The sequence below is a fragment of the Pipistrellus hanaki genome, assembly GCF_964339955.1.
Source record: "Pipistrellus hanaki genome assembly, chromosome: 2".
In the NCBI taxonomy this organism is placed as follows: Eukaryota; Metazoa; Chordata; class Mammalia; order Chiroptera; family Vespertilionidae; genus Pipistrellus; species Pipistrellus hanaki.
The window spans coordinates 141,389,613-141,417,388 of record NC_140504.1 but is presented as its reverse complement, the minus strand read 5'-3'; the positions used below and the strand labels follow the sequence as shown (position 1 = coordinate 141,417,388).

The 27,776-nt window shown below is 41.8% G+C and overlaps 1 protein-coding gene across 2 annotated transcripts in view; it reads right to left on the bottom strand.

Annotated features, from left to right (window-relative positions):
* Positions 1 to 4,978: 4,978 nt before the first annotated feature.
* The window catches only part of LOC311617747 (uricase), a 32,753-nt gene continuing 9,955 nt past the window's right edge, over positions 4,979 to 27,776 (bottom strand). Inside the window, exons 2-8 of one of the 2 annotated variants that reach the window (XM_084874441.1) lie at positions 26,001 to 26,219; positions 20,126 to 20,242; positions 19,950 to 20,028; positions 11,967 to 12,153; positions 10,293 to 10,416; positions 8,304 to 8,387; positions 4,979 to 5,918 (exon numbers count right to left, since the gene is read on the bottom strand). In XM_084874441.1, coding sequence (XP_084730567.1) covers positions 5,844 to 5,918; positions 8,304 to 8,387; positions 10,293 to 10,416; positions 11,967 to 12,153; positions 19,950 to 20,028; positions 20,126 to 20,242; positions 26,001 to 26,219 — 885 coding nt within the window. In that variant the 3' untranslated portion in view covers positions 4,979 to 5,843. The remainder of the gene's footprint in view (positions 5,919 to 8,303; positions 8,388 to 10,292; positions 10,417 to 11,966; positions 12,154 to 19,949; positions 20,029 to 20,125; positions 20,243 to 26,000; positions 26,220 to 27,776) is intronic. The other variant, XM_084874442.1, reaches the window with a different exon arrangement.

Sequence of the window (27,776 nt, the reverse complement as noted above, 5' to 3'; positions counted from 1 at the left end):
TAATGTAGTCCTAAGAGAAAGGCTGTGAATGAATACAATGATCTATTCCATGTGAGTGGAAACTGCTTCCATTCCTCCTTGATTTGAAAGTCTGATGGGTTTCATCCAGTATCCTCAGGATTCAGTCTCATGTATAGTCCTCCAGCCCCTGTATTACTGACTCTTTGCCATTCTTTTGAGCTGTAGTTCCTTTCATCCCTGAGTGGGCCCAGCATATCTTTGTCTGGTTTATGATGTTACTTGACCCTAATTATAGGTCTGATAGCCAAGAGGGGAGGTGGGGATAAATCCCAGGTGGCACTGTTTCCTTGCTAGGCAGAAGCCTCTGTTTTGTCTTCAAGCAAACTGGAGCAGTGCTAGCTTTCCACAGGGAGGAAAGGCCAGAGAATTCAAGGAAATCTGAGGATCCAGTGTACCAGGCCCATCAACCAGGTCCCTGGTCTTATTGGGGAAACCCCAGGGTTGAGAATGCAATCTTTCTTGGAACTCTGCTCTTCTTATAATCAAGTCCTATGTTTAATCCTAATATTTTTCTGACATCTGGCCATAAAGTCTTATTTATACATGGTATGGCAAAAGTAGGTTTACAGTAATGGGTACCTAAAGTAGTTTATTTTTGTATTATTATTTATTATTGTATTATTTCCCATATCAAAAATTGTAAATCTACTTTTGTCCCACCCTGTATACTATCAAAGAATCCCTCTTGCATTCATGCTTTGCCTTCTATTGGTATTAATTATCTTCAGCTTTTAATTCTTTCTAAATGTTTTAATGATTCCCAGCACATCCATCCAAATTCCATAGTCCTTGCGATAATTATTTCTCCCAAACCTCTCAAGCACCTAAGATATTGCCTCTGCCAGTGTATTCCCTTTCTCCATTATCCCCTCCCAATTCTCTTCTGGTGAAAGTTTTAACAATTGCATGACTATAGTATTTCATAGGCTCATTGCCATCTGGCCAGTGTGTGGTCCAGCTCCAAAAAAAACCATCCCTAAACTGCTCCTGGCATCCCAGGTTGGCTTGCCTGTGAAGCTCACAGTGAGACCCAGAGATTTCCATGCAGGAGGTTGATTGAGGAGTGCTCTCTGGAACAAAGCCTGTGAGCAGTGAGGGAAGCAGGATGGGACAGGGGGAGAAGCTGAACTGTGATTCAGTTGCAACAGAAGCCTCAGCCAATCAGGAGCTCTGGAGCTGGAATGTCCCTGCAGGGTTGTCCCAGTTGAAGCAAGGGGGTCAGGATTTTGTATCTCCCACATTGACTAGCAGGGGAGTGGGTGTGAACTTGGGTGAGACAGCTTCCTTTAGCCATGGGCAGTTCTTGTGCAGGGATCTAACTATAAGCCATCAGAGGGAAATTCTCCGGCATCTGAGTGCTTTGGTCCCAAGAGAGATCTGGGTGATACACCAAAACAGCTTTAGCAGGAGCTTTACCGCCCACTTCGTGGGGAAGCAGAGCAAAGGGCGGAAAGAGCCTGAGTATTTGTGCCATCACCAAATGGACAAACCATTCTTGGGTTAATCTATTTCAACTTCCTAAGTAAATAAGATGTCCTTTCAGTTTAAGACACCCTTAGCTATTCAGTTACTTGAAACCAACAGCATTCTAACTAACGTGCATTATCCCAGTTACTCCTCTGTTACTCTGAGGTAAGTAGTATTATTGTTCCCATTTCAAAAGTAGAGCACTAAAGTTTAGGGTAAGTTGTCTAAGGTCACACAGCTAGGGATTGAAACTTAGCACTGTCTACATCCAAAGTTCTGCACTTCAACCTTTGATAAACATCTGTGTGACAGCTGGTCAAACTGGAAGGGGAATGTCACCACCCCAGATATGAACAGAAGAGTAGCCTGTTTGTAGCTGGAGTTCAAGAACCTCACTGTCCTCTGGCTTGTTTTAGTCATTTGAACAGTTGCCCCAAAGTCCTATGTCCACATCCTAATTGCCAGACCTGTGAATGTGGCCTTATGTGGAACAGAGGAACTTTTTAGATGTCAGTAAATTAATGATCCTGAGATGGAGAAGTCACCATAAGTTATCTGGGTGGGCCCCAAATCCAATGACAAGTGTCCTTACAAGAGTTACACAGGGGAGACTGACAGACAGAAGAGAAAGAGGCAGTGTGAACATGAAGGTAGAGGTTGGGGTGGTGGAGCCACAAGCCCAGGAGCCCCTGAAGGTACCAGAAGCTGCAGAGGAAAGATCAAGGAGGGAATCTCATCCACAGATCTTAAAGAGGACACAATCCTGCCAACACCTTGATTTGGGACTTCCGGCCTCCCGACAATGAGGGAATACATTTCTGTTGTTATACACCACCAGGTTTGTGTTAATGTGTTACAGCAGCCTCAGGATGCCAATGTACCTGGGTTCTCCCCTTTTATTCTAACTAGTCTTATTTCCCTTTCAAATATAAAGGTAATCAGTGTGCCCTTGTTCTAAGCTTGGTTGACTATATTCCTTACGTGGTAAATTTCTATTGGGATCCTTTATCCCTTAAAGACAGAATGGCTTCTGCTTCCTCAGCAGATGCCATGGCACCTCTGGGGATGTGAATGAGCATTCTGAGAAGTAGGTCCATCGCCATTATATTCTCAAAAGGGCCTCAGTAAGAGCCAAAAAAAGACTTGAAGAATGTCTGGGAAAGAGTCTGGGCGAATGGAAGAATGAGAGGCAGCTGTGTTCTTTAGGAAATGAGAACAAAGGATATGAAAACACAAAGAGATTAAGTTTTCATTATTTGGAAGCAGGAAGGACCCAGCGTGTCTGGTTAGAAGGCTTGAAATCCGTGTCTTTAGAAAGAAGCTTTGGTTTCCTCACAAATGCAGGTGAGGAAGCAGAAATGGCAAAGGTTTTTTACAAAGAAGACAAAAGGCACACCCCATTTAGCCCAGAGTCTGAAGGAAAAGAAATATTCTTTCTGGACAGAGGGTTAGGAGGTTTAGAGGGAAGTTAAGGTTTCTGTAAACCTGGCAGGTGATTGAAGAAGATAAATTCTCTTCCAATGACAAATGAGTAAAATGCTGTCTCAAAAGAGTTACTTCTACTGGGGAGTAAAAAGGGAGAAAAAGCAGGTTAGTAAAAGTAAAGAATGGTACAGCCTTCAGTCTGACTCTTTTTAAGGAACAGGAACAGGACGTATTTTCTGAGCCCATCTCAGAGAAAAGTCATGAGATGGAATTTAGAAGATATCAAACTAGTCTTAGCCAGACGCTTGGCTGCCAAGATCACAAGCCCCAAACAATGGCTACTCCTTTGTGTGCTATGCAGACTGCTTCCCAGGTGGTAAATGCACCTGCTTTATTCCCCTTGAAAGTACTGGAGATGGGGGGTGGGGGAGGGAAGGAGTAAGATGAGTAGAGAAGCTGGGAGAGTGGGTGAGGAGAGCAGCTGTTTCCCAGAATATTGGAACACAGCCCCTGTCGCCTTCCATAGCAAAATTGCAAAGCATTTGATTCCCAATAACAGAGGTGTTTACAGTTCAGGGGCCTGCTCCGTCTGCCAGCCGTGAACGCAGCAAGAGAAACCCAAAGCCTGTTAGCAGCACATAGATTGCAATCCTAACCAGAAGACAGCATCCTTCACAAAACAGGAACCTGGTTGAAATTCACAGACCACAGGCTTCCCTGCCACGCACCTGTGATATAGCATCTGGGATACAATAGCGCATCTGCAACCCATCACAATAAATGTTTTAAGAGCCCAAGGAAAGCAAATGCAACCATGTATACAGTGGGCCAGCATTTCTGAGGCTGATGCCCCAGCTTGGATTTCTCCTCCAAAGCCACCCATGTTTCTATAACTTACATGACCAAGAGAATATCAAGGGGAAAGAGTTTTGCTCTTGTTTGCTTGTTTAGGAAAAATCATGTTAGACTCTAAATTCCTCCTTGAACAGAATTATACAATCAGTAGAAGGATAAATGTACTAGCCATTGGACCACGCAGAGGTCTGTGATATGAAAGCACATTTTGTAACCTGAATAGTTGACACAGCGCAAAGCTTTCCTTATCGAATGATTTCATCCTTCTTATCGCCTGTGCTTTCAGGCTCCAGCAGGTGAATGGCCTCCAGCACCTTCTAGGATTTGCTGCTCTCAGACCTCCCATCTCTCCCCCTACCCACAAATCCAACCATGACTTTCTCCTTGGGTCAATAACAAAGAAAAAGAAGTTAGGATATTTTTTAAACAAACATACAGAAATCTCTGAGTGTCAGGCATAAATACTATCAAAGCACTTTACAATTGTTTAACCCATTTTTAGTTCTCAAAAAACCTCTGAGGTAGGTTTTATTTTCATCTCCATTTATACATGAGGAAACTTGTCATATAGCTACGAAGAGGTGGAACCAGGAATTAAATGAGCCTGTGAAATTAAACACTATCATGCATCCTTAACTAGTAATATTATAAAGGTTAAAGAAGCAAAATTATCAAATTATACCAAGTGCTCATATGCAGGCATATATTAAAATGAAGATTTTTTTAAATTAATAAATTGAGTTTTTTAAATGAAGGAAGGTTATCTATGATAGATCCTCCCTTAACTCCAGTTGATGGACAGACGTAACCCCCACCTGCAGCCAAACATTCCTGAGCTCTGAACCACCAATCAGCACCTGCCAAATACCCTAAGCCCCCATTCCTAAATCCCTAGGTCCCTAATTACCAATCAGCATGTGCTGAGTGCCCTAAGCCCCGCCCCCTATCCTTAAAGGTGCTTGTACCCCAGTGCTCGCTCTCTTCGCCCCTCTCTCTGGAAGCAGCTGGCAGGGGTACCCTTCCCTCCAATAAAGCCTGTGTCCTGCCATCCCGATCTCTGGCCCCTCTCTATTTAATCTATCAATCTAGAATGTTCAAGTGGACAGGTTTTCATAATGGGTTTCTAAAATTAAAGTTTATGAAGCTTTATGATATATACAAGAGTAGAGTTAGTCAGTTGATATAATCACCACTCCAATTTATATGCATCTTGAAATCATCAATTATATTTATTTCTCTGATTACATAGGTAGTAAATGTTCATATTTAAAAGATTTAGAAAAGCACATGGCCAAAAATAATAATTCCTCATAATCCCACCATCCAGAAATCATCATCCATGATATTTCCATCTATAGAGTCTCTGGTCTTCTTTCTACATGTATTCATCAGTGTATTGACTTAGCTTTTATTAAATGTGTTCTTTGTGACAAAATGATACATTATTCAAAGAAAGCAATTTATCCTTTTTTTTTTTTCACAACCCCAATGTGTATTCAATATTCTCTAAGGCTTGTAAAATACATAAAACCAGTACATTACGATTACAAAAGTACCTTTAGAGTAGGAATAAACTAGAACATTCTTAAAAAATTCAAATATTCAATCAAATTGAAGTCAGAGTGGTGATATATTTCAAAATGCAATTTTGTCCGTACATTTTCTGCAGTTCCCAGAAGCAAAGTTTTAGCCTCAGTCGAATGAAAACAATGCTTGCTTCTTAAACTTGTGCACAGATTAATTGATATGACACTTCCATTAATTGGTGATTCTTAGTGAATTGATTCCCAAGCTTCTCTAAGATAGGAAGACACGAGACAACTAAAAAGAAATATTAATTTATGATTGTTCTAATACTGCTCAGCGTTTGTGAAATAAACTGTATCCACAAAGCATGTCACAGCTACTAATCATAAAACACCTTGCTGAGGTAGGTGTAGAAGTATTTGTTCATACAAGAGGAAAATGCGCACTATAAATCAACATACTAGGTTAAAAATGTTATGATTTTTAGCACCACAGGTGGCCTAAGGAAGTCTTCAGCTGAGAGTGGAGTCCAACTGGTGGCTGCCACATCACAGCCTTGAAGCCAGCTTCCTCTTGACTGTCCCAGTAATTCTGCCATATGGATTGTCTGATGGGAGCAAGACCTGCAGAAAAAAACCACACTGGAACCTCAGAGACATTAAAATGGACCTCTCCTGGAGTCCACGAATCAATATTAAATTAATGGCAAAAGCAACAACTTGCTAAGCAGGAAAATGTATGTGCCTTACAATCCAGTGTCTTCAAGCATGGCCGCCCCTTATTTTTCTGGCAACAGTTGAGAGATGAGCCAATTCTCCAGAAAATTAAAGAGTTTTAGAAAAATTTTAATCATTGATAATTAATCATTGGTTTCTCAAATGCATCACATATTTAAACCAATTTAATCACTGGTTTCTCAAATGCATCACATATCCCTGCCTTTTAAATGGAGTGGAGTGAACAAAATTCGGCTTTGGCTTAATGACTCTCGCTGAGCATCAGTCACTGTGCAGCGCTATCAGCCGCCATGCCCTCAGGAGCACTGGAGGCCCACAGGGCTGCTATCCCAGTGCCAAATGGCTCCGGACAGCTGCCTATTGGAGTTCTTCTTCCCTCCCTGTCATTTGTCACTCTCTGCTGTTGTCAGCGTCCTGACTCCCTGCTTCTCATGTGTTGCCTTCACTTTGCACACACCTGCTGGGTGAGGGCCTGAGAGTGCAGCCACAGACACGGGGACAGCTTGTGCAGTCACTCGGGGGCCTTCATGCAGAGCCCAGATCCATAGGAACACAGGGCTTTTTGCTGTCAGGTCCCCTGCTGGACTCCAGGAGGGAGCTCCTGGGCTGACTTCTTAGAGCAAGGACACGGTGGCCTCAGCCCTTGGGCAAGGCTCTGAGCTGGGATCAGTGCTGGCCTGAAGGTCAGAGGAGCAGCACCTCTCTCTGCGGGTGGGGGTGAAGGGATTGGAAGGGGAGGGAGCTCTGAACTAAGCCTAGCTCTCCTCACAAAGCCAAGGCCTTTTCTGTTTCACCGTTGGTGGACATGGTCAGGATTACACTTAGGTCCCTCTCCTTTAAAAGGTAATCATTAAAAAGTCTTCCCGTCTTCATTAACGACGTCCTGATCGCCAACATCCTTTCCTTTCTGGAATGAACAGGCATGGGGTCAGGGCTGCTCCTCTGCAGCTCAGGGCTCCTTGTCAGCACCAGCAGGCACCTGAGCTGACCTTGGCTTCCCGTGCTGAGCCTCCACCCCCCTCACAGCTGGGGTGGTGCACAGCCTGCTGGAGCCAGCCACAGAGAAACAAGGTGCCTGGCCAGAGGGGCTGCGTGTAATAAGGCTCCTGGGTCCGGGCTCCGGAGGGAGAATGTAGGACCTCTAGACACCCCTTCATGGGACTTTGCTCACCAGAGGATAAGCGTCTATGGCAGCAGAGCCAAGGTAATAGATGGCCCTTCCCTATCTCCCTCCCTCCACACACTATAAAAAGCTACCCAGCCGAAACCGGTTTGGCTCAGTGGATAGAGCGCTGGCCTGCGGACTGAAGGGTCCCGGGTTCGATTCTGGTCAAGGGCATGTACTGTGGTTGCGGGCACATCCCCAGTTGGGGGTGTGCAGGAGGCAGCTGATCAATGATTCTCTCTCATCGATGTTTCTAACTCTCTATCCCTCTCTCTTCCTCTCTGTAAAAAATCAATAAAAAAAATTAAAAAAGCTACCCTAATGGGTATTCTTTAAATCATCAAAGTCTGTGGAAAGATGGATCAAATAAAGAAATTTTGCCATTCTGAAAGTGGTCGCAGGGTGTGTGTGTGTGTGTGTGTGTGTGTGTGTGTGTGTGAGTGAGGGTGGGGATGGGGAGGGAGGTCAGGGGAGGGTCCTGACCTCCCAGGACCGGCTGCCACAAGCTGCCTGTCAGGGCTTCAGGTTGTCTAGTCAGACGCACTGACTTGGTTAACCGTCTGCCATGGCTAAAAATAAGGGTAAGCGCTTTTTCCAAGACAAGCTTTCCTTTCAAAACCTGAATTTTCCCATCGTGCCTTCTGTGATCACAAGTAGAAACACAAACACGCTTTCTTCTGTTTTTGCGTATATTGTATGCTACTGAATTGACTACTTAATCAAACATTAGAGATGATGGATGAAATGAAAAGGGAACCTTTTATTTCTCCTTATCGCCTCGTGATGGGAAAATAATGAAGCGGTGACCTTGTGTGGCACTTTCCAGAGAAGGAGGTCTCAGAGCTGTTTCCCTGGGCACACTCTGTTCTCTCTTTGTCTCTCAGCCTCTGCGACTGCCAACCCTCCTCTGTAATCGCTCACCCACTTCCAGGTGCCCGAACCTCAGATAGTGAGAGGCCCAGAGTCTGAGGGCGCTCATCAGTGGCAACTATAAGTACTCCAAAGGCAATGGCTCTCAGGGGTTTTGGTCGGTGACAGTATCAACCCAAGTTTATAAGGAGGTGGCAGGAGGGTAGATGTGCTTTAAATATTTTCGAAGTTCTTACCTCGTCCTTGTTGACCAGTCCCATTTTGGACATGTCTATGTTGAAGTAGTGGATGTTCGGCAGGCTGATTTCCATGTCTTCTATCTGGAATCCACCATAGTATACGTCACCTTGGGCAACTGTGGATCTATCTATCTACCCACCACTCGTCCCCTTCCCCCACCTACCCACTAGTCCGTTTTTGTTTTTTGTTTTTAAAGAAAGAAAATATGTTCTATCCTTCTAATTTGGCAAATATACCTTCATCGCAACCTGGAAGGCCAGGATGGGATTTAAAGTTCTCCTCCCAGTGTCATGCCGGGACATAGTAGCATGTGAAGAGTCAGTCCCCAGCCCTGGCCCATCCCACCTTCTTTCTCATAGTTAGGTGGGTGGACATCCCAACTTGCATATCAAGTTCCATTCATACCTCCTACAAACATCTGACTTTTGCCCACTCTCAGGCCTAAGGGTACACACTCTGATAGCATGATCTGCCCTCCAGAGAATGGATCTCATGAAGAGACTCCTCAGGTTCTGGAATTAGTCTCAGGGTTATGTGGGCAGGAAATTCTGGGCTACAGTTATCCAGAGAATGGTCTAGGGCAGTGTTTCCCAAACTTCTCTCATGATGAGAATCACCTGGTGGAGTTGTTAAAACACAGATTCCTGAATCCCAACTAAGAAGTGCTAAACTAGAATTTTTGGGAACATATAGGTAAAATTGTATACTTAACTAGTGCTCTAAGACAGATGTTATATACAGAGCACTAAGTTAGGTATGCAATTTTACCTATATGTTCCCAAAAATTCTAGTTTAGCACTTCTTAGTTGGGATTCAGGAATCTGTGTTTTAACAACTCCACCAGGTGATTCTCATCATGAGAGAAGTTTGGGAAACACTGGTCTAGGGGGTGGGGGGTGCATGGGCTCCTGCCTTGGTCTCACTGACTCTTCATCCAGCAGAGAGAAGCTCAGCCAGAGGAAGGCCGGAAGCGAGCCTCAGAGTGCTGGGCCATGGCAGGCGTCCCTCTCGCCCAGGTCCAAGGGTAGTACTCTTCCTGTCTAGCCCCGCATGGCCACAGTTCAAGCCCATTTTTCAGATTTCTGCCACAGCCTCTCAACAGTTCTTGTCTGAAGTCCGTCATCCTTTTAATTTAGTACACTTCTTTCAGAGTGGTCTTTCTCAAGTGCAAATATGGTGGCACCAGACCCTGCTTAAGCCCCTGGGTGACTCCTGAGAGCTTTCAGGATACAGTACAGACCGTCCCTGAGACCACGGAGGTCCTCCTGATCTAGCTCCTGCCTCGCCTCAGGGCGCATGGGAGGACTTTCACTAACGGAGCTTCACGTACAGCAGACCCTCGGCAGTAAATGACTGCTCCATCTGCCTCCTGTCTCCATACTACTCTGCTCCCTCACATCCAGATAACCCCCACTTGCTCCTGAAAATGCAACTCAAACACCTCTCCCTCCAGAAAGCCTGGATGGTCCTATCCCCTATACCTGAGTTATGTGCTTTCCTCTGTATTTCACTAATAATTTATTCTTTATTGCATATCATTTACTGATTTAATTCTTTCACTGAATGATGTTATCTTTGAGGGTAGGGACCATGTCTAACGTATCTTTGTATCCCCCCTGCTTTGTCAGAGGCATAATAATCATTCAGTAATATCAAATAGATGGCTGGATGGGTAGATAAAATCACTCCGCATCTATCCTTCATTTTCTGGGTCTCCTGAAATTTAAATGTGGCAAGATGAAAAGACGCAAAGAATTTTCAGCAAAACCAAAGAACCATAGCACTGGCCTGTGTTTTCAGGTTGGACAGATTTTTCCCCGTTTTTTACTCTCCCCTCACTTGCTATAACAAGCTTTTGAACAACAACAGATGTCATTTTTCATGTGTCTCCCACTTTCTTATTTTAACTTTCAACTCTTTCTCAGAGTTGACAGGAGACACAACAAGTTCTCTCAGTCCTCAGAACAGCAAGTGATAAAACATACCTCAGGAACCCGGCTCAGGGAGAGCACCTGGATGTCATAGAGGGTCTTCTGGACAGAGGGCGAGTACTCGCCTTTGTCATGGGGTCCAGCAAATTTCTCCAGGACAATGTCCCGGACGGTGTCCCTAGAACACAGAAAAGAGAACTGAAGACTCACAGGGTGCTCTTTAGAAATGCATTACAAAGCTAAGAAGCAGTGACCTCCCTGTCCCTCAGAAAGCAATTTTATTATTGATTTTAGAAAAGATTAATATCTTGTAATATTAAAAAAAAATCTCAGTTCTTATTTTCTTAACACACACACACACACACACACACACACACACACACCACTCAACAAATATATTGGGTGCCACTGGGCTGTTTTCCTAACCTGGCACCAGGGCCCAGTGGGAATTCCAGGATAAATCTTATGTGTTTGAAGAACCCATGAAGAGGACTCCCAAGCACTCCAGCACTCCTACTGCTCAGCAGGGCTGATTCCTTGAATTGTTGTTTTAGGATGTGTTTTTTTTCTCTGCACTAAATATTTTATTTGATTATTTTATTGAATTCTCTTAATATACGTGAGGATATTATCCCTAATTTATAGGTGAGGAATCTGAGCTTAAAAACTAAATGATCCGCTTGAAATCATTCTCTCTAGTAGGAGGCCCAACTAGCACCCTAACTCTGGCATGCTCCATTTTGTACTCTTTTCAACAAAAATACATCGATCGGGCTACTGCCCATGGGAAATGCTTGAAATAAAAAAGGAAAAACAGATTGAGGTGAGTTTCTCTTTAAGCATTTCTCAGCCTATCACATAATCAAAAGAGCAGAGATAAGTGTTACCAGTGGGAGCAAGCTACCGGGGGCAGAATCCAGCTCATCATAGCTTAGAAGTTTTGAACAATTAGAGCTTCAGCAAAGAAATGAGATTCCTGGTCAAAAAGTAAAGTCTGGGGCTGCAGAGGCCTAATTACAGCTTGTAAAGATATTATTATTTAATCATACCTTTATATTGTTAAAGTATTTATCATTTATAAAGTGCTTCAGTGAATGTGATCTCATTTTGAGTGTAGCCTAGAGTGACCAACTGTCACAGTTTGCTTGGGATCAAGGGATTTCCTGGGACATGAGACTTTTAGTTTGAAAATCAGGAAAATCCTTAATGCAGAAAGTTTAGCCCCTTCTGCATCTATGATGAAGCCAAATATCATTATCCTCACTTGATTCAGAGGTTCTGAACATGGAGCCATGGCCCAGCAGTATCAGCATCACCTGGGAGTTTGTTAGAAATGCAAGTTACCAGGCCTCACCTCAGACCTACAGTCAGAACCTTTGGGGGGTGCCCAGTGACATACATTCTAACAAGCCTCCCATGTGATTCTGTGAACACAATAATGTTTAAGAACTACTGACTTCATCAATGAAAAGCAGAGGGTCATGGAAATTAGGCGGTCCATTCAAGGTCATTGTTGCTAATAGAATCTGAGATTCAAGTGCAGATTTACTAACTCAAAGTAAGACCATTGGCTTTCTGCTGTCCAACAGAAAGGATTTTGAACAGTGGGGAAGTTGAATTGAGTGGCCTCCAAGGTTCCCTTTAAATTGAAGACTTCATGAACTCCAGGCCCAAGGACAAGGGCAGACACTACCTGTGCCAGCGCTAGGCCCTAGCACAAGCTCATACCAGGTAGCCTCAAAGTCCACGTCTCTGTTCCGGTAGCGCCACTTGCAGTACACTTGGGTGGCAAAGCACCGATCCTTCACCTCAGGGAGGGTGGTGAACTGGTCCTTGATAAATCCTTCAAATCCAGACTGGGTCGTTTTCAAGACCTTGAGATCTTTGATTCCAGAATGAATGACTGGAGGTCCTGCTTTAAGTAAAAAGGTAATAGGGAATGGGGTCATAAAACAGTGCCTTCTTACTGGCCCGGAGCCCTGAGGATTCTGGCCATTAAAACATGGCACACTGTGCTTATACAGAGAACTACATCACTACCCATGATTTCTGTCTCCTTGACTCATCTGAAGTCCAAATGATGAGGATGTCTTTCCCTCCATCTGGAGTCCACGGCTCACTGGCCTCTCCTGCCCTTGGAGAACTGAAGGTCAGAGACTAAACCTCCATGTTGTGTTCAAGCCCACAAAACTGAATACCTTCCTCTCAGCTACAGGTAGGGTTGTCTTCTAGGCCAAATACCTTCTTCTTTTTGAGCTGCATCTCTTTCCACAGAAAAACATGCTGAAATGACTTAATAAGCTCCTACAGAGCAGTCCTGTCTGCTGATAGGACTACCTGTAAAGGGGTAGTCCTCATGTGGAATGTCTATACTGACTTATGGCACCAGTCACCACCAGATCCTCAGTTCCCTTGCGGTTATGAACTCAGCAAAACCAGACAACTTCATGAATGGACAACAGTGTAAGCCTGACTGAGTCTAAATAGAGACTGGGAAGATGAGGCTGATAACACTCAAGGCATAGGTCTGCCTAAGTTTTTTGACTGAAGGAGAAAGGACAAAGTTGGTTCCTGAGGACCTGGGGGAGAGAGTGCAGAGCTGAAAACAGTGAAGGGGATGATGTGGCTTTCCCCACAGCCCCTGATGTCAGCTCCTGAGGTGAATGGGGGGAGGGGGTGTGGAGAAGTGAGAGGCATAATCTGAATAAGCTGTTTACTTGTGTGCCAGGCAGTTTTAGCTCCAGTTCCAGTTGGCAGGTGGAGCACAGAATTAATGAGGGAACAATTATCTGTTTCTTTTTCTATATGGAACACACTGTAGCTCTAACAGTTTGGTGAAGCCTAAACAGACCAGGGCTCCAGGTGACACTCTGAGAAGCCCCAAGGCACAGCGCTCTGTGGAGAACATCACTCTTCCCAAGGAGCAGTGATAACTGGCACAGCAAATGCTGAGCAGAGCCAGTGAGGCACAAGCTGTACTCAATGGTGCCAACTTCTCCCTGAGCACATGAGACACACCCTCAGGCTGCCAGAAGGTGGGAGAGTTTGGCTGGAGAGGCCCAGAAGTTTTGTAAGGAGAGACCTACAAAGCCAGAAAAATTCAGGAATTAACATCACCAAAGTCTGATTTGTATGTGCAGTCTGGTGAGGCTGGACATTCAGGGGACACTTGGGTACACACCCCCGCTAGCCTTGCACAGTGCCATGGCAGGATGACAAAGGTCACCTCCATTCGGTCCTTTTTTAAAAAAATATCTTATTGATTTTTTTTTTTTTTTTTTTTTTTTTTTTTTTTTTTTTTACAGAAAGGAAGGGAGAGGAATATTGATGAGAGAGAAACATCGATCAGCTGTCTCTTGCACAACTTCTACTGGGGATGTGCCCACAACCAAGGTACATGCCCTTGACCGGGATGGATCTTGGGACCTTTCAGTCCACAGGCAGATGCTCTATCTACTGAGCCAAACCGGTTAGGGCTGTATTCAGTCTTAAAGTTATTCCTGATTAATGTCTAACCTTCCTGGTCTGCTTAGTAAATAAACCATGGGCTGGAGGGGTCAGGAATTGCTATGTTCTACATGGTCTTAGGTGAACAATAAGAATGTAACTCATGTTCCTCAATTATGATCCAGGGCAGCTTTTAATAATCCAATGGTTTACATCACCTGTGTGGTGTCAAACCTTATTTAATTCAGGAGCTGTGGAGTTTCAGAAGTAAATGAGTAATGACTGTATTTTGATATTTTCCTGGCCACACGTGTGCATCTAGTAGACAGAGAAATGGCCAGGGGTTAGTAATAGATCTGCTGGTGAAACATATACTGATTAAATAAGGTGTTTTGACCAGAGTGTTCCAAGATAATATGGTAAAACTGAAAAATATATTTATTTAACACTAGTGCCCCAGTGCACAGATTCGTGCACATTGAAAGGAAATTAATTAAAAGGTGGCCAGCAGAGTGGGACTGGATCGAGTGGTACTTGACCTCCCACAGTCCCTCCTCAGCTGCCCGCACTTATGGTGGCACCGCAGCTCAAAGGGTGTCTGTGGAGTGAGCAGGGTCCCTCCAGCAGGTGAGGTTCCTCAGTCTGCCCTGCAGGGATCGAGCCGAAACTGACTCTTCAACATCCCCTGAGGGGTCCAAAATTGTGAGAGGGATCCCTCTTCTCTGGTTCTAGGATGTGTCAACAGGGAACCACTGCTACCAAGTCACTGCAGCACAGCAGCTCCTTCATTGAGCATCTGCCCTCTGGTAGTACACATCATAGCTACCTGTTGGAGTGTCTGTCCCCTGGTGGTCATTGCATGTCATAGCTACTGGTCGGACAGTCACTTAGCCATAGATAGATAGATAGATAGATAGATAGATAGATAGATAGATAGATAGATTCTGAAGTTCTTATTGGAAGTTATATCTGCAGTAGAATCAAGAGAAGAATACCAGTGATGCCTTAATGCTTTTAAGTTGGCTGGGTTTATCAGATTGTAGATGAAGACATGGTTCTGAAAAATCAGCATTTCTAAATGCAATATGGAGCTGATCCTAAGTGAGTCTAAGTCCCAAATCTGAGAGAAGTATAGAAGTAATAATAAGCATCTGTTGAATGAATGAATGAATACATAAATGCAACATGTCTGATTCACATCAAGAAATGAGTGTCTCATAACTAGTCTCTTTTCCTCTAGACCATTCTCTTTCATTGGTCTTTACCATTTCCCTTCCTGATCATCCCACCCACAACTCTAATACAGAGTGCGGCAAGGAGGGGGGAGAGGGCATCAATATCCTCTAAGAATGTTTTGACTATCAGCATGAGCTTTGTTGTTATCTTTTTCAGTCATTACCTTACTGAATTCCCAAAACTCTATTACAGAAGTAATTTTACCCATGGGGACTTCTAATCATTTGCCTATAGTGAGCTGGCTAGGAACTGGCAAAAGTGGAGTTTGAAATCAATACCCTATTTTGAGATTCCATACATCTCTTCCTTCTTTTTGGATTATTCTCATCTACACAAAGTTTTCTCCTTCCTTTAACTCCCCCCATTTATTTACAATAAGAGGTATTTCCAGAAGATAAAGAGGTTGCCACTTCCCATTTCATAGTATACCTTGAAGACCTCTAATACAGCTCCAGACTGAAAAAAAATACCACCTTCATTGTTCTGAAATGGAATGTGAAGCATCACTTTTAGAGTGGCTCCTCTGTGTCTTGAAAACTTGTTATTCCTATTGAAATACAAAGACCCCTTAAGGGACTCTTCAAACCTTTATAATTTGTGCACCAGTGGGGTCTCTTGGCCTGTTCCTGCAGGATCGAGCTGAAACTGGCTCTCCAACATCTCTGGAGGGGAACTGGATTGTGAGAGGTCACAGGCCAGGCCGAGGGACCGCACGGGTGCATAAACAGGGCCAGGGATGGACCACGGGAGGGCCCTAGAGCATGTCCAGCCCATCTCACTCAGTCCCAATTGGCCAGACCCCAAAAGCAAGCTAACCTACCAGTTGGAGCATCTGCCCCCTGGTTGTCAATGCATATAACATATAGCAAGCAGTTGAGCAGCCTTAGTTCAACATCATTAGCATATTGTGCTTTGATTGGTTGAATGGACGACTGGACAATAAGACACTTAGCATATTATGCTTTTATTATATAGGATACTATAATCTATTTCCAATAGTAAGTCCCTTCTTTAAAAAATCTTATAAAAATAAAAGTGGTTTTGCAATCAGAAGTAGTGTTAAAAAAAAAAAAAAAGTAGTGGGAACTCTTGAAGGGAGATAAAAGAAGGTGAAGGAGAACCAAAGGCAAACTTTATCTATTTTATCTTTTCCTAAACAACTGGCCATGATTGCCAGAATCCATGTAAATAAAAAATAAAAACTTTGACTTCTCCAATAGTCTTAATCATAGGAGGATTCTGGATACTGTTGCATAATAGTTGAGCCCAGAGCCTCGGGCCTCAGAATCTCTAAATTCAAATCTAAGTGCTCTCTGTGCCTCTCCTCCCCAACTTATGAGCACCATTCCCCTGAGAAAGTTACTTAAATTATCTCTACCTTGATGTTCTCTTCTGTCAAATGGAGATGGTAACCATACTTATTTTCTAGTTGGTAGATGATAATACCTGTAAAATGACTGCCCCATAAAAATGCTCCATAAAAGATCCTATGATGATTTTTGCCTTAACTGACTTCTTAAAACTTCAACCACCTGTAAATATTTCCCAGGTTTCACAAAGGTTCATTGGGTTCTGAAAACTATTTCTGATGTGCTGTCACTATCCACCTCTGGCCAGGGACGAGATTTATTCATCTTCCAGGAGTGTCACTCCTGCTAGGAAACTTTGAAATCATCTTCTTTCTTGCTAGAATAAGAAAATGGAGAAAGCAGTTGCATTTTCTAATTTGTTTTTGCCTTGGTTTCACACAGAATAAAATGTCTCATGTTCCCAAGGACAGTTAACTATTTGCTACAGTTCTGGCAGAACACAAACCATCTACTCCGGTGCATTCATCATCCTATGAACAAAAACAAGAACAGAAAACCTATACTCTCTGAATGTGAATTTTTTTCTACTTGGCAGACATTAGACTCTGGATGAAATCAGAGAGCTTATTTCATCTCCTCTATTGGCGGTGCCCCAGCTTCCTAAACACTGGTAAGAACCTGAGCCTTTCAAATCCATAGACCCATCGACTAAAAATATGATGCCTCACACAATCTAAAAAAGATTCCAATTTACACTAACAAGAAGTAATTCAACCCCAAAGACTGAACTTTTCTAGGTTACTTCCCATTAAACCACTTAATCAGCTTTTTTTTTTTTTTTTTTTTTTGTCTGTCTGCCATGGTTATGGTTTTGGAGTAATGCACAAGGAAGATTTTCACATTTCAGTTTGCTAGAATATAATCTTCTCCAGCTTTTAGTGTCCTCCTACACACTTAGCAGATTGTGGTGTATCTCTAGAGAAGCATACATCCTCCCCTTTAGTTCTCTAAGGGAAAGACACTCACCGGGAATTAATAGAAAAGTCCAATTCCTTACCTACGCATCAGGTGTCACAAAGCACAAAGCTCTACTGAGCCAAGAAAAAAAATCTGTCATGAAGAGGATAATTGCTTCCACATTTAGCACCTCCAACAAGGACACAAATAGCTAAAGGCAGAAAATTTAAGACTATATTAAATCATTCTAGTAGAAAACCTCAAACTTATAAAGTGCTGGAAAAAGTGAAGATCAATTAAATGACATTTGCTTTGAGAGTCCATTTAGTGCATGCAGGGAGAGCGAAAGCTCCCTCTGTGCACTTCTGGGTGTGGAGAGATGACATTACCCAGAGGAAGGAAGTTAACTGGGCTTTTGTACCACTAGGTGATAATCAAGATGATTTTAAAAGACCTTGGATTTGCCAAGAACTCTTCTTTTGGATGAACTGGAGGGCACTTTAGTCTGGATACCTAAAGGACATACACAGCCTTCTTGTCAGTGGCTGTCTCTGGCCTTAGTCTCCCACTTGTCCCATCTCACTTCTACCGTCTGCTCAGCTTGACATCTCTTAAATCTATTCTCCTCCAGGACTTCCATGTCATCATCCCTTCCTTAAATCCATCTTCCTACTACCACTTGTTTCCATGTTAATAGATTATTTTTCACAACCAGTTGAAATCTCATCTGCATTTTCCATTCCTCTGTTTAGCCATGAATTTTTAAAATTAGTGTCAAGATTGGAAGAGATTTGATGAGTTATAATTCAAATAGAGCAGAGGTGTGGGGCCCAATAGAGTTTAAATTAGTAACTCAACCATCCCAGTGACTTCAAGGCATGGCTAAGTTTGGAGCTCACAGAGACACATGAAAGAAAGAGTTCGGAAAACCCAGGTTCCATATAACACCTACACCAACAGCCTGCGCCCCACATGCAGGGCCCAGCCCTCCTCTCAGAGCTGGGAAAGTCATAAACATAACACTCTTTATTCCTTTGCCTGAACAAATTTCTTTCGCTCTTCCAGATTCTCCCATGGAGCTAGCAGACTTTGAGACAGCCTAAAGTACACTAAATGATGCAATGGGAGTTTTACAGCAATTCTCAGGGACTAAAACAGTACTTGAGATTCAGTAAGCTTCCTATAAATGTTTGTTCAATTGATAAGAATGAATTCAGTCCATTAAGAGAAACCCAGTTATATATTCTGCTGGGAAAAGTCCCTTTTGGGAGTTGCATGGCTGAATGTGTGATTAAGTGCATGTGTTTGAGCGGGCAGAATTCTCACCAACTTAGCCAGCTCCCCCCCCCACCCCCCCCCAAAAAAAAAGCCTACTTAGGGGTTTATAACAGCAGCCTTCATTTTGGATTGAGGTGTGTGTGTGTGTGTGTGTGTGTGTGTAAAATGATTATTTCCTTCAGTTAAGCCTACACAAGGGCATTTCTTCTGACAATAATTATATATTGGGTTCAACTCACATTTTCAACTCTTAAATGATAAACAAATGAAGAATTAAAATTTGCTGCCCAAAGAGCACTAGATCCTTGCTCTCCAAAGAGGTACAAAGAACAAATGTCATCTTCATATACACAACGCTGGAAGATATGTGTGTGCACTCACATATGTGTGCACATACATACTGCCTACTCTTGAGGCAACTGAGCTTCTTGCCCTCCCCTGATCCCTCCAGCCCCAGGGGATATTGGAGGGGCACTGGATTCCAGGTGAGTCAAGCTGAGCTTCTGGGAACACTGCCACAGTGATCGTAATGCCCTGAAGCTCTGTAGCTTTCTGCAGAAAGAGAAAGCTTTGGCCCAATTATGGTGACTAGTTTTTCCACCCTACAGCAGCCAGGTGACTACAATTCAGGCTGATGATAACTCTTGGAAATTTCTGGAAAGAACAAGGGTGTGAAGAGCAGTCTGTTTCTTATTGTGATCAGAAGAACCCTATGCTTGCCCACCCCACTTCCATCTCCAGGGCTCTGCTAAAATATTCTTTATAGAAGTCACCAATGTTCTATTTGCCAAACTGCGTAGTTCCTCTTCAGTCTTCTTTTCACCTTCCAGTTGCAGAGACTGCTAGCTGTTCACTAAATCTATTTCCTCTTCCTCCTGGGTACCTGGATAGACTACATTTCCCAGCCTCCCTTACAGTCAGGTGAGGCTGTGTGATTGGCTGCTCTCAAGTAGAGGTGCTATGTGCTACTTTCAGGCCTGGGGTTATTGTAATTATGTTCCACCATTAATTTAAAAAATTTTTAATAATTATATAATTGTCACTGCTATTTTAAGTGAGGTTCATTTTTATAGTAATAGTATGCAAATAAAATGTCAGGGAAACTTGATTGTTATTTACTAGCTATGTCCTATAACAGTTATTATAACTAAAGCACAGTATGATATTAAAAGTACTGGTCAGAAAGATCAGAAATTTGGGGGTTTGTCAGTGTGGGCCTTTTTTCCTTACCTCAAAACCTGGTAATAAAAACAATCCACTCCATTTAACTCCCAGATTTGGTGCAAAAGCTATTATTTCATTTTTTTTTAAAGATAAAAAGTAGATTGTTTTAAAACATAATTTAAAGTCGCAATGCTCATTCCTATCTCAGATTAAAAAGCCTTCAAAATTCTCTACAGTTTCCTATTGAACACAGTAACTTTGAAGAAAAAAACCCTGAAATTGCTATAGCAGAATCAAAACATGAAAAATATTTTCTCACCACTCCTCATCTGTTCAACCTCACAGAAGTGCGTTCCAGTGGGAGTATGAATAAATGCGTGGACATGCTTAGCTCCATTCTGAAAATTAGAAACCAACATTGTTTCCAGTAAAATTTCAGCATGTCATAAAGCCAGTTTCTTTAATTAAACTGAGAGTACAAATAAGTAAAGTAACCTTTTCAAAACGCTTCCAAGGGACTTCTTCCACATAGACTTGAGCTCTGATGACATGGTTAAAAGAAGTAAGGAAATGTTCACAGATATTCATAGCAAACGTTTCTATGCTTTTGATCTGTAAAAGAAACAAAATGGAGATGAGACCAAGATGTGGCATAGGCCTCCCATAACCACATCAAAATTACAACTAAAATACAAAACAAACATCACCTAGAACTGTCAGAAAGCTGGCTGAATGGAACTCCTACTCCTAAAGAAGTAAAGAAGAAAGAACACAGACTGGTAGAAGGTACGGAGGCACAGAGCGGGCTGATCCAGCACCCATGTGTGCCACTTTTTTAATTGGGAGGGAGGTTGTCTCTGCAGAGGCTGCCCAAAGGATCAAGAGGTCCCAGCCCCACACCAGATGCCCAGCCCAGAGTCCCAGAGCTGGGAAAAGAAGTCCCCATAACTAATGGCTATAAAAGCCAGTGCAGATTGGGGCTCACTGACACAGAGGCTACTGGAGACCCAGCTGCTCCTCCTAAAAGGTTGGCAAACAAACTGAACTTACAAGGTCCCACTTCCTCTGAGCTCCAGTGCCAGGGCAAGGCTCTCAGGACACAGACACATATGAGGAGGAACTGGATTGTCTGGCATCAGGGCAGGAACTTGGGGGTGGCATTCTCCCAGACAAGGTACTTGCAGGGATCATTGTTCCTATGCTGTTATGTCCCCAGTCACATGGTTGACTGGCAGCCATTTTAGTTTACTCTACCCTGGTGATTCCCTGAGACCCAGTCTCATCCAATTTCCATCCCCACCCAACCTGTATGCAGCAGATTTTGCATATGAATAGCCTGTCCTTGCTCAAGCTAAAATCTGTCAAATAAACTGCAGCTGGGTCAGGGAGCCCCAAACCTATCAATAAAATGCCCAAGACACAGCACCAGCACCAATCTGCTTTGCCTCACAGCTGGGCCTCATCTGGGCACTTCCAAACCTGATACAAAGAGCAAGAATCTGCAGATCTCTCTGTAGCTCCTGCTGGGTGGCCCCAGGCAAGGGCTGTCTTTGCACCTCCCTGGAGACTCAAGAGCCAGTGTACCCAGTGGTCAGTGTGAGACCATACCAAATTATAACTCTTCAGATACATAAGCAACACATTCAAGGGGCAGACTTAGTGAGCACCAAGCCACAGTGAAGCAAGTCCTGCTCCATAGGGTGTCTCCTGCACAACAGCTCTTCCAGTGTAGCTACAGCTGGTCCTCGCAGCCAATTGGCCTGAAGGTCAATTCCTCCCAGTGACACTAACAGCAATCAAAGCTCAACTACAACAAAACTGTGCACACAGCCCACTAAGAGATGCACCTAGAGTGTCTACCTCATGTTATTGGGAAGGCAGAGCCACTGGACCCTATAGGACACCTACTACACAAGGCCACTCTATCAACTCAAGGAGACATAGCAGCCCTACCCAGTATATAGAAACAAATACAGGAAAGCAGCAAAAATGCAGAGACAAAGAAACATGTCACAAATGAAAGAAATGGAGGAAAGCAAACTACTAGATATAGAGTTCAAAATCACAGTTATAAGGTTACTCAAGAACCTTGTAAAAACCTCCAAGGGACTTAGTGAGACTTTTAAGGGTCTTAGTGAGAATGCAAAAAAAAAAAAAAAAAAAAAAAAAAAAAAAAGGAAAAGGACAAGTCCAAAATTAAGCATATACTAACTGAAATAAAGAATAATATACAATGATTCAACAATAGACTAGAGAATCCCAAGAATCAAATCAATGATTTGAAATATGAGGAAGCAAAAAGACCCAACCAGAAAAGCAAAAAGAAAAATGAATCCAAAACTATGAAGATAGTGTAAGAATCCTCTGGGACAACTTTAAGCATACCAACATCCACATTATGGGGGTGCCAGGAGAAGAGAGAGAGCAAGATATTGAAAATTCATTTGAAGAAATAATGACAGAAAACTTTCCCTACTGGTGAAAGAAATGGACTTACAAGTCCAAAAAAACACAGAGAGTCCCAAACAAAAGGAACCCAAAGAGGATCACACCAAGACACATCATAATTAAAATGCCAAGGACTAAAGACAAAAAGAAAATCTTAAAAGCAGCAAGAAAAAAGCAGTTAGTTACCTACAAGGGGGTGCTCATATGACCATCAGCTGATTTATCAAAAAAAACTATGCAGGCCAGAAGGAAGTGGTAAAAAATAGTCAAAGTGATGAATAGCAATGACCTACAACCAAGATTACTCTACCCAGCAAAGCTGTCATTTAGAATTGAAGGTCAGATAAAGAGCTTCACAGACAAAAAAAAAAAAAAAAAAAAAAAGCTAAAGGACTTCATTACCATCAAACCAGTATTATGGAAATGCTGAAGGGTATGCTTTAAGAAGAGGAATAAGAAGAAAAAGATAAAGATAAAAAATGTGAACAACAAATACATATCTATCAACAATTGAATCTAAAAATCAGAATGAACAAATCTAATGAACAGAATAAACTGGTGAATAAAACAGAATCAGAAGCATAGAAATGAAACAGACTGATTATTCTCAGAAGGTAGGGAGGCTGGTGAGCAGGAAGAAATTAAACATAGATCTTATGTGTGTACTAGTGGCCCGGTGCATGAATTCATGCACATTGAAAGGAAATTAATTAGAAGGTGGCTGGTGAGGTAGGACTGGGCAAGATGGGCCAGACACACCCTGGAGCCAACCTCCCTCAGTCCCTCCCAGACTGACCACACCTGCGTGGTGCCACAGCTCGAAGGGCATCTGCAGTCTCTGCAGCTCTACAGTAAACTAGATTCAGGGCCAACAGTGCCCCAACAACAACATAACCCACGGCTGAAGGTGGAATTGCACAGCCCTGTGAGGAATTGGGCTCCTTCCTCTTTGGTTCTGGGGTGCATCACCCAAGGACTGCCACTGCCAAACCACTACAGTTTAGCAGCTCCTGCATTGAGCATCTGCCCACCATGGGTGTGTAATACCTAATGGCTGGTCAGATAGTCAGACAGTTGACAGTCACGTAGTCTTTTATATAGATAGATTAGATATAGAGATAGAGATAGAGATTATAGATATAGATATAGATATAGATATAGATATAGATATAGATATAGATATAGATACAGATATAGATATAGATATAGATATAGATATAGATATAGATATAGATATAGATATAGATATGCATTACCTATAAACACAGACAATAAGGTGGCGAAGGCCTGGGGTGGGACCCAAGTAGAGTGGAGCAATAGGAGGAAAAAGAGAGGTAAGTGTAATAATCTCAACAATAAAGATTTTAAAAAAAATTTTTAAAGAAACAAAATGCTAGTGATCAGAAATACTTGTCCCACTTAAAAATAATTTTTAATATCCATGGATCTCCCTTTTGAATCAAGTGCTATTTAGAAACAGAGAAATGTTGAATTAGAATCTTGAGAGCTGACTTGGTTGTTATTCCAATTTTTCACAAGGGCTCCTAAGTGTAATTAATAAATCACCATCACCAAGTGAGACTATCATTTTTTTTTTAAAGAAACCTGCTTTGTAGGACATGTGTCAATCAGTAGATGTACAAAAGTAACTTATTCAGATGCTTCTCACAGTGAGCTTGCCATCACCTACACCAGGTACAGTACAGTACTACTGGTGGATTATACTCCAAAACACTCTGGTCTCTTTATGAGGCTGGCAAATAGGCCTCCCAGTTTTCGGAGGAAAAATGTTAATGAAGGGTCTCCAGCTTTCCTTGCCTTGCACACAGGCTTTCTATTAACCATCCTCAGCTCTTCACCCCCATAAAGCAGCTCTCCACTTCCACACAAATTCTCCATATTAATCTCCAGGCAATGTTTGATGGTGTTATCATAATCTACAGATTACTTAGGACCTTTCTATAATTAAGGTGGACAATTTATACAGGTTTCTCCAATATAATTCTGACATTTTTGAGACATTTTCTGTTTTCCTCGAATAATTATGAATAGCATCTCATTCCACTCTCAAAAGTGTCCTGGTTTGGAAAGTGAAAGGACTAAATGAAAGGAGACACTTAAATGAAAAGGTACATACACCCCCATGTTAATTGCAGCATTATTACAGTAGCCAAAATATGGAACTAACCTGAGTGTCCATCAATGGATGAATGGATAAAAAAAATGTGAGATATATCTATCTATATCTATATCTATATCTATATCTATATCTATATCTATATCTATATCTATATCTATATCTATATCTATATCTATATCTATAATGGATTATTATTCAGCCATGATTAAAAGAATGAAATTTTGCCATTTGCAAAAACATGGATGGAACTTGAAGACATAATGCTAAGTGACATAGGTCAAACAGAGAAAGAAAAATGCTGTATGTAGAATCTAAAACAAACTAATAAAACAAGCCCACAGTTACAGAGAATAGATTGGAGGTTGCCAGAGGTGAGGGGCCAGAGGTGAGGAGTCAAATAAATAAAAGGAGTCAAAAGGTACTAACTTCCAGTTGTAAAATAAATAAATTCCTGGGAATGTAATGTGAAGCATGAAGGCTACAGTTAATAAGACTATACTGCATATTTGAAAGTGGCTAAGAGAGGAAATCTTAAGAGTTATCACAAGAAAAAAATTCTGTATCTATGCATGGTAATGGATATTAACTAGACTTATTGTGGTGAACATTTTGTAATAGATACAAATATCAAATCATTTTGGTGTAGACCTAAAACTAAGGCAATGCCATATGTCCATTGTACCTTAATTTAAAAAATAGAAAAAAATGTGTTCTGGTTTGGATAAAAAATTATACGATCATTTTATCAAACATGAATTAATTTAGTGTTTAAACATCCAGATTCATTCCTTCACTTCTCTTGGCCTCTCACAGTACAGAAAATGTAAGAATCTGTGCTACCCAGCTCTTTTTTTTTTTTTTTTTTTTTTTTGGTGCAGTATAAAAACCTGTTTTCAATTTATTTTTTTAAGAGAGCAATGCCTTTGTCCATAGCCATGTCTGTGCTGGCTGGACCATTCTGATTAGCAAGAGAAAGGTTCTGAGTAGAGATATGCCTTGCAAAATTTGTATTTCAGTTAAGTTTGTTCATTTCATGGATGTGGATTTCATGCAAAAAAGCATGAGAAAAGAAGCCTTCCTTTCTATATTTCTTGTCTTTTTAGGCTTCTTAGCAAAGAAAACTTTTTTTCCTTGAATTGCCTAGAAATTTGCTGATGGGCCAGCACAGCTTCACTCACACTTAAAGAAACTTGAGGTGAAAGTGCTAACAATGCCCTTTGGAAGAATATATCGCTAATTGCCACCATACATAGCTACTAAACGGTCATGGAGTTAGGAAGACTAGCAAAGCATTAAAAGTTGGACAAATATACTTCAAATTGTATCTTAAGATTTTCTCCTATAGCAAACCCAAGAAGATAAATTGTATTTTCTTCTATAAATTTTGAGAGGAAACAATAAATAATTAGACTCAAAGAAATGCAATGCAAAAATGTGTAAATTTATAATCTGAAACACTCCCAGGACCTTGATTTGTCATGGTCCTAATCAAGAGATAACTGTAAAATTCTTTAATAGGATTCTCTATCTAAAAGGCATTATAGAGTGTTGAGATCCAAGAAAAGAGGACAAAGAACTTAAAAACAAACAAACAAAAGACAACCAAACTTTTCTGTAAGATTGGGAACTTTAGAATGGAAAAGAAAATGTTTTTTAATGGCTTAAGAGTAAAAATAAGGTTTAAAAGCAAAGGGAACTTGAAATAAGCAAGCAATATCATTATGTTATAGAATAGTGAATCCTGCATCACGATTGGCAGCATCTAAGAACAATAACACATACTCCTTTGAACTTTGCCAGGACGTGAACTGTGTTCTTGATGGTGTCTGTTGGGATGATATCTGAATTATCTCCATGTAGATAATCTTTTTTGGAGCTCAGAGTAAGTTGCACCGAAGTTGCCACTTCTTTAATGGTGTGAAATTTTCCATCTCGCTGAATACGGAGAACTTTTACCATATCCTTTCCATAGCCAGTTCGGACAAACTCCACCTCATCATTCTGCAATGAAAACATAGTCGTTGATAAAGACTAAGGGAAAGCAAAAGGTCAATTGCAATCTCTTTAAGCCTTAATTGTATCATATACAGCAGGTCCTCCTCTGTTATAATTGATCAGATGCCATACTAACTTAACTCTTATTTATATCAATTAACCTATGCTAAAACTGGTTACATAATAATGTTATTTCACTGTAGTTCCAAGACCCCATCAATGTTAAGTGAGGAATTACTATCATTGTCAACGGCAAGAATCAGAGTATTCTTGAAAGCAAGGTCATGTTTTACTTTTGAAGAAGAATGACAACTTGTATGGAGAAAGGAGAATCACAAGTAACCAATGAAACAGCAGAATGACCTGCACTCAGGTAGATGGCTTTCTTGATATTAATAAGTAATAATAATAACTGTACGTCATGGGCTAAACTACTCTGTTTTATTTAATCCCTGCTAAGGTAATCTTTATGACAGCTCTGAGAACTAATATTATTCCCATTTTATAGAGGGAGAAACGGAGGTTCACAGAGTTTAAGCAACTTTGCCCTACTACTCAGAGCTAGTAAAGGAGAGATCCAAGCACTCACACTCGGGTCTGTTGACTTTTACATTGTGTACTCCTACCCACTACACAAACAGCCTTTCTTGTATAAAATGCTTCGACTATGTTAACTGGAAATAATTGTGTTCCCTTTTTTACAGAGAGTGATATTCTGGAGAAAACGTCCTGTGATCAAGAAAAACAATTTGAAAATTGATTCTTCTACCTGCTGCCAGGAAGCGGGCAATTAGTGACAGGGTCCAGATTACCTCAGGAGGGCAGCGCCAGGGCCAACTGACACAGGGAAAGCTCTGCTTCAGCAAAGAGACACTTAATAAGAGCTTCGTGATTGAGTCATTAGTGCTCTTGTCTGAAGCTGGAGCCCCTGCTTGCTAATTCGTCCGTCTCCGCTGCTGGGTCCCACAGGCCTTGTCCCTGGGCTTTGTTGGTGTTTGAGAGGAGAGGCAGTGGGGAGCAAAGGAACAGGAAAAAAACTTTTTTTTTTTCAGCATTGAAATGGAACATTAAAATTGTAATGAAAGAAGGGGACAAAAGTAAATCAAAAACAACATTCCGTGAGAATGTGGGGAAGGGCACAAGGAAGGATACTGGCCTGCTCATCGCACATAGGTGATATGCTGAGATACCCCCAGGGCTGCCTACAAATGTTTGGGGGGGGGGAATCACCCGACACCCTGGTATTAAAATTCTAGCCAACATCAGAAATTATTGAATTGTTCTGAATCACAATGAGATGAGAGGCTGTCTTAAATCTTGCAGATAAACCCTAAAAATGCGCGGTATCTGAATTCAGTCCTTTCTCTTTGGGAAGGACACATTGAAGGGACAACTCTTGGAGACACCCCTCAAAAGCCTCTGACCCAATCGTTGGGAGACTTATCCTTCAAAAAAAGGATCAATAAGGAAATAGAAGGAGCAGACTTAAGGGATCCTAATAAGAATTATAATAGTGGCAGGGAAAGGGGCATGTTGTATGGTTACAATGGTTTTGGAATCAGA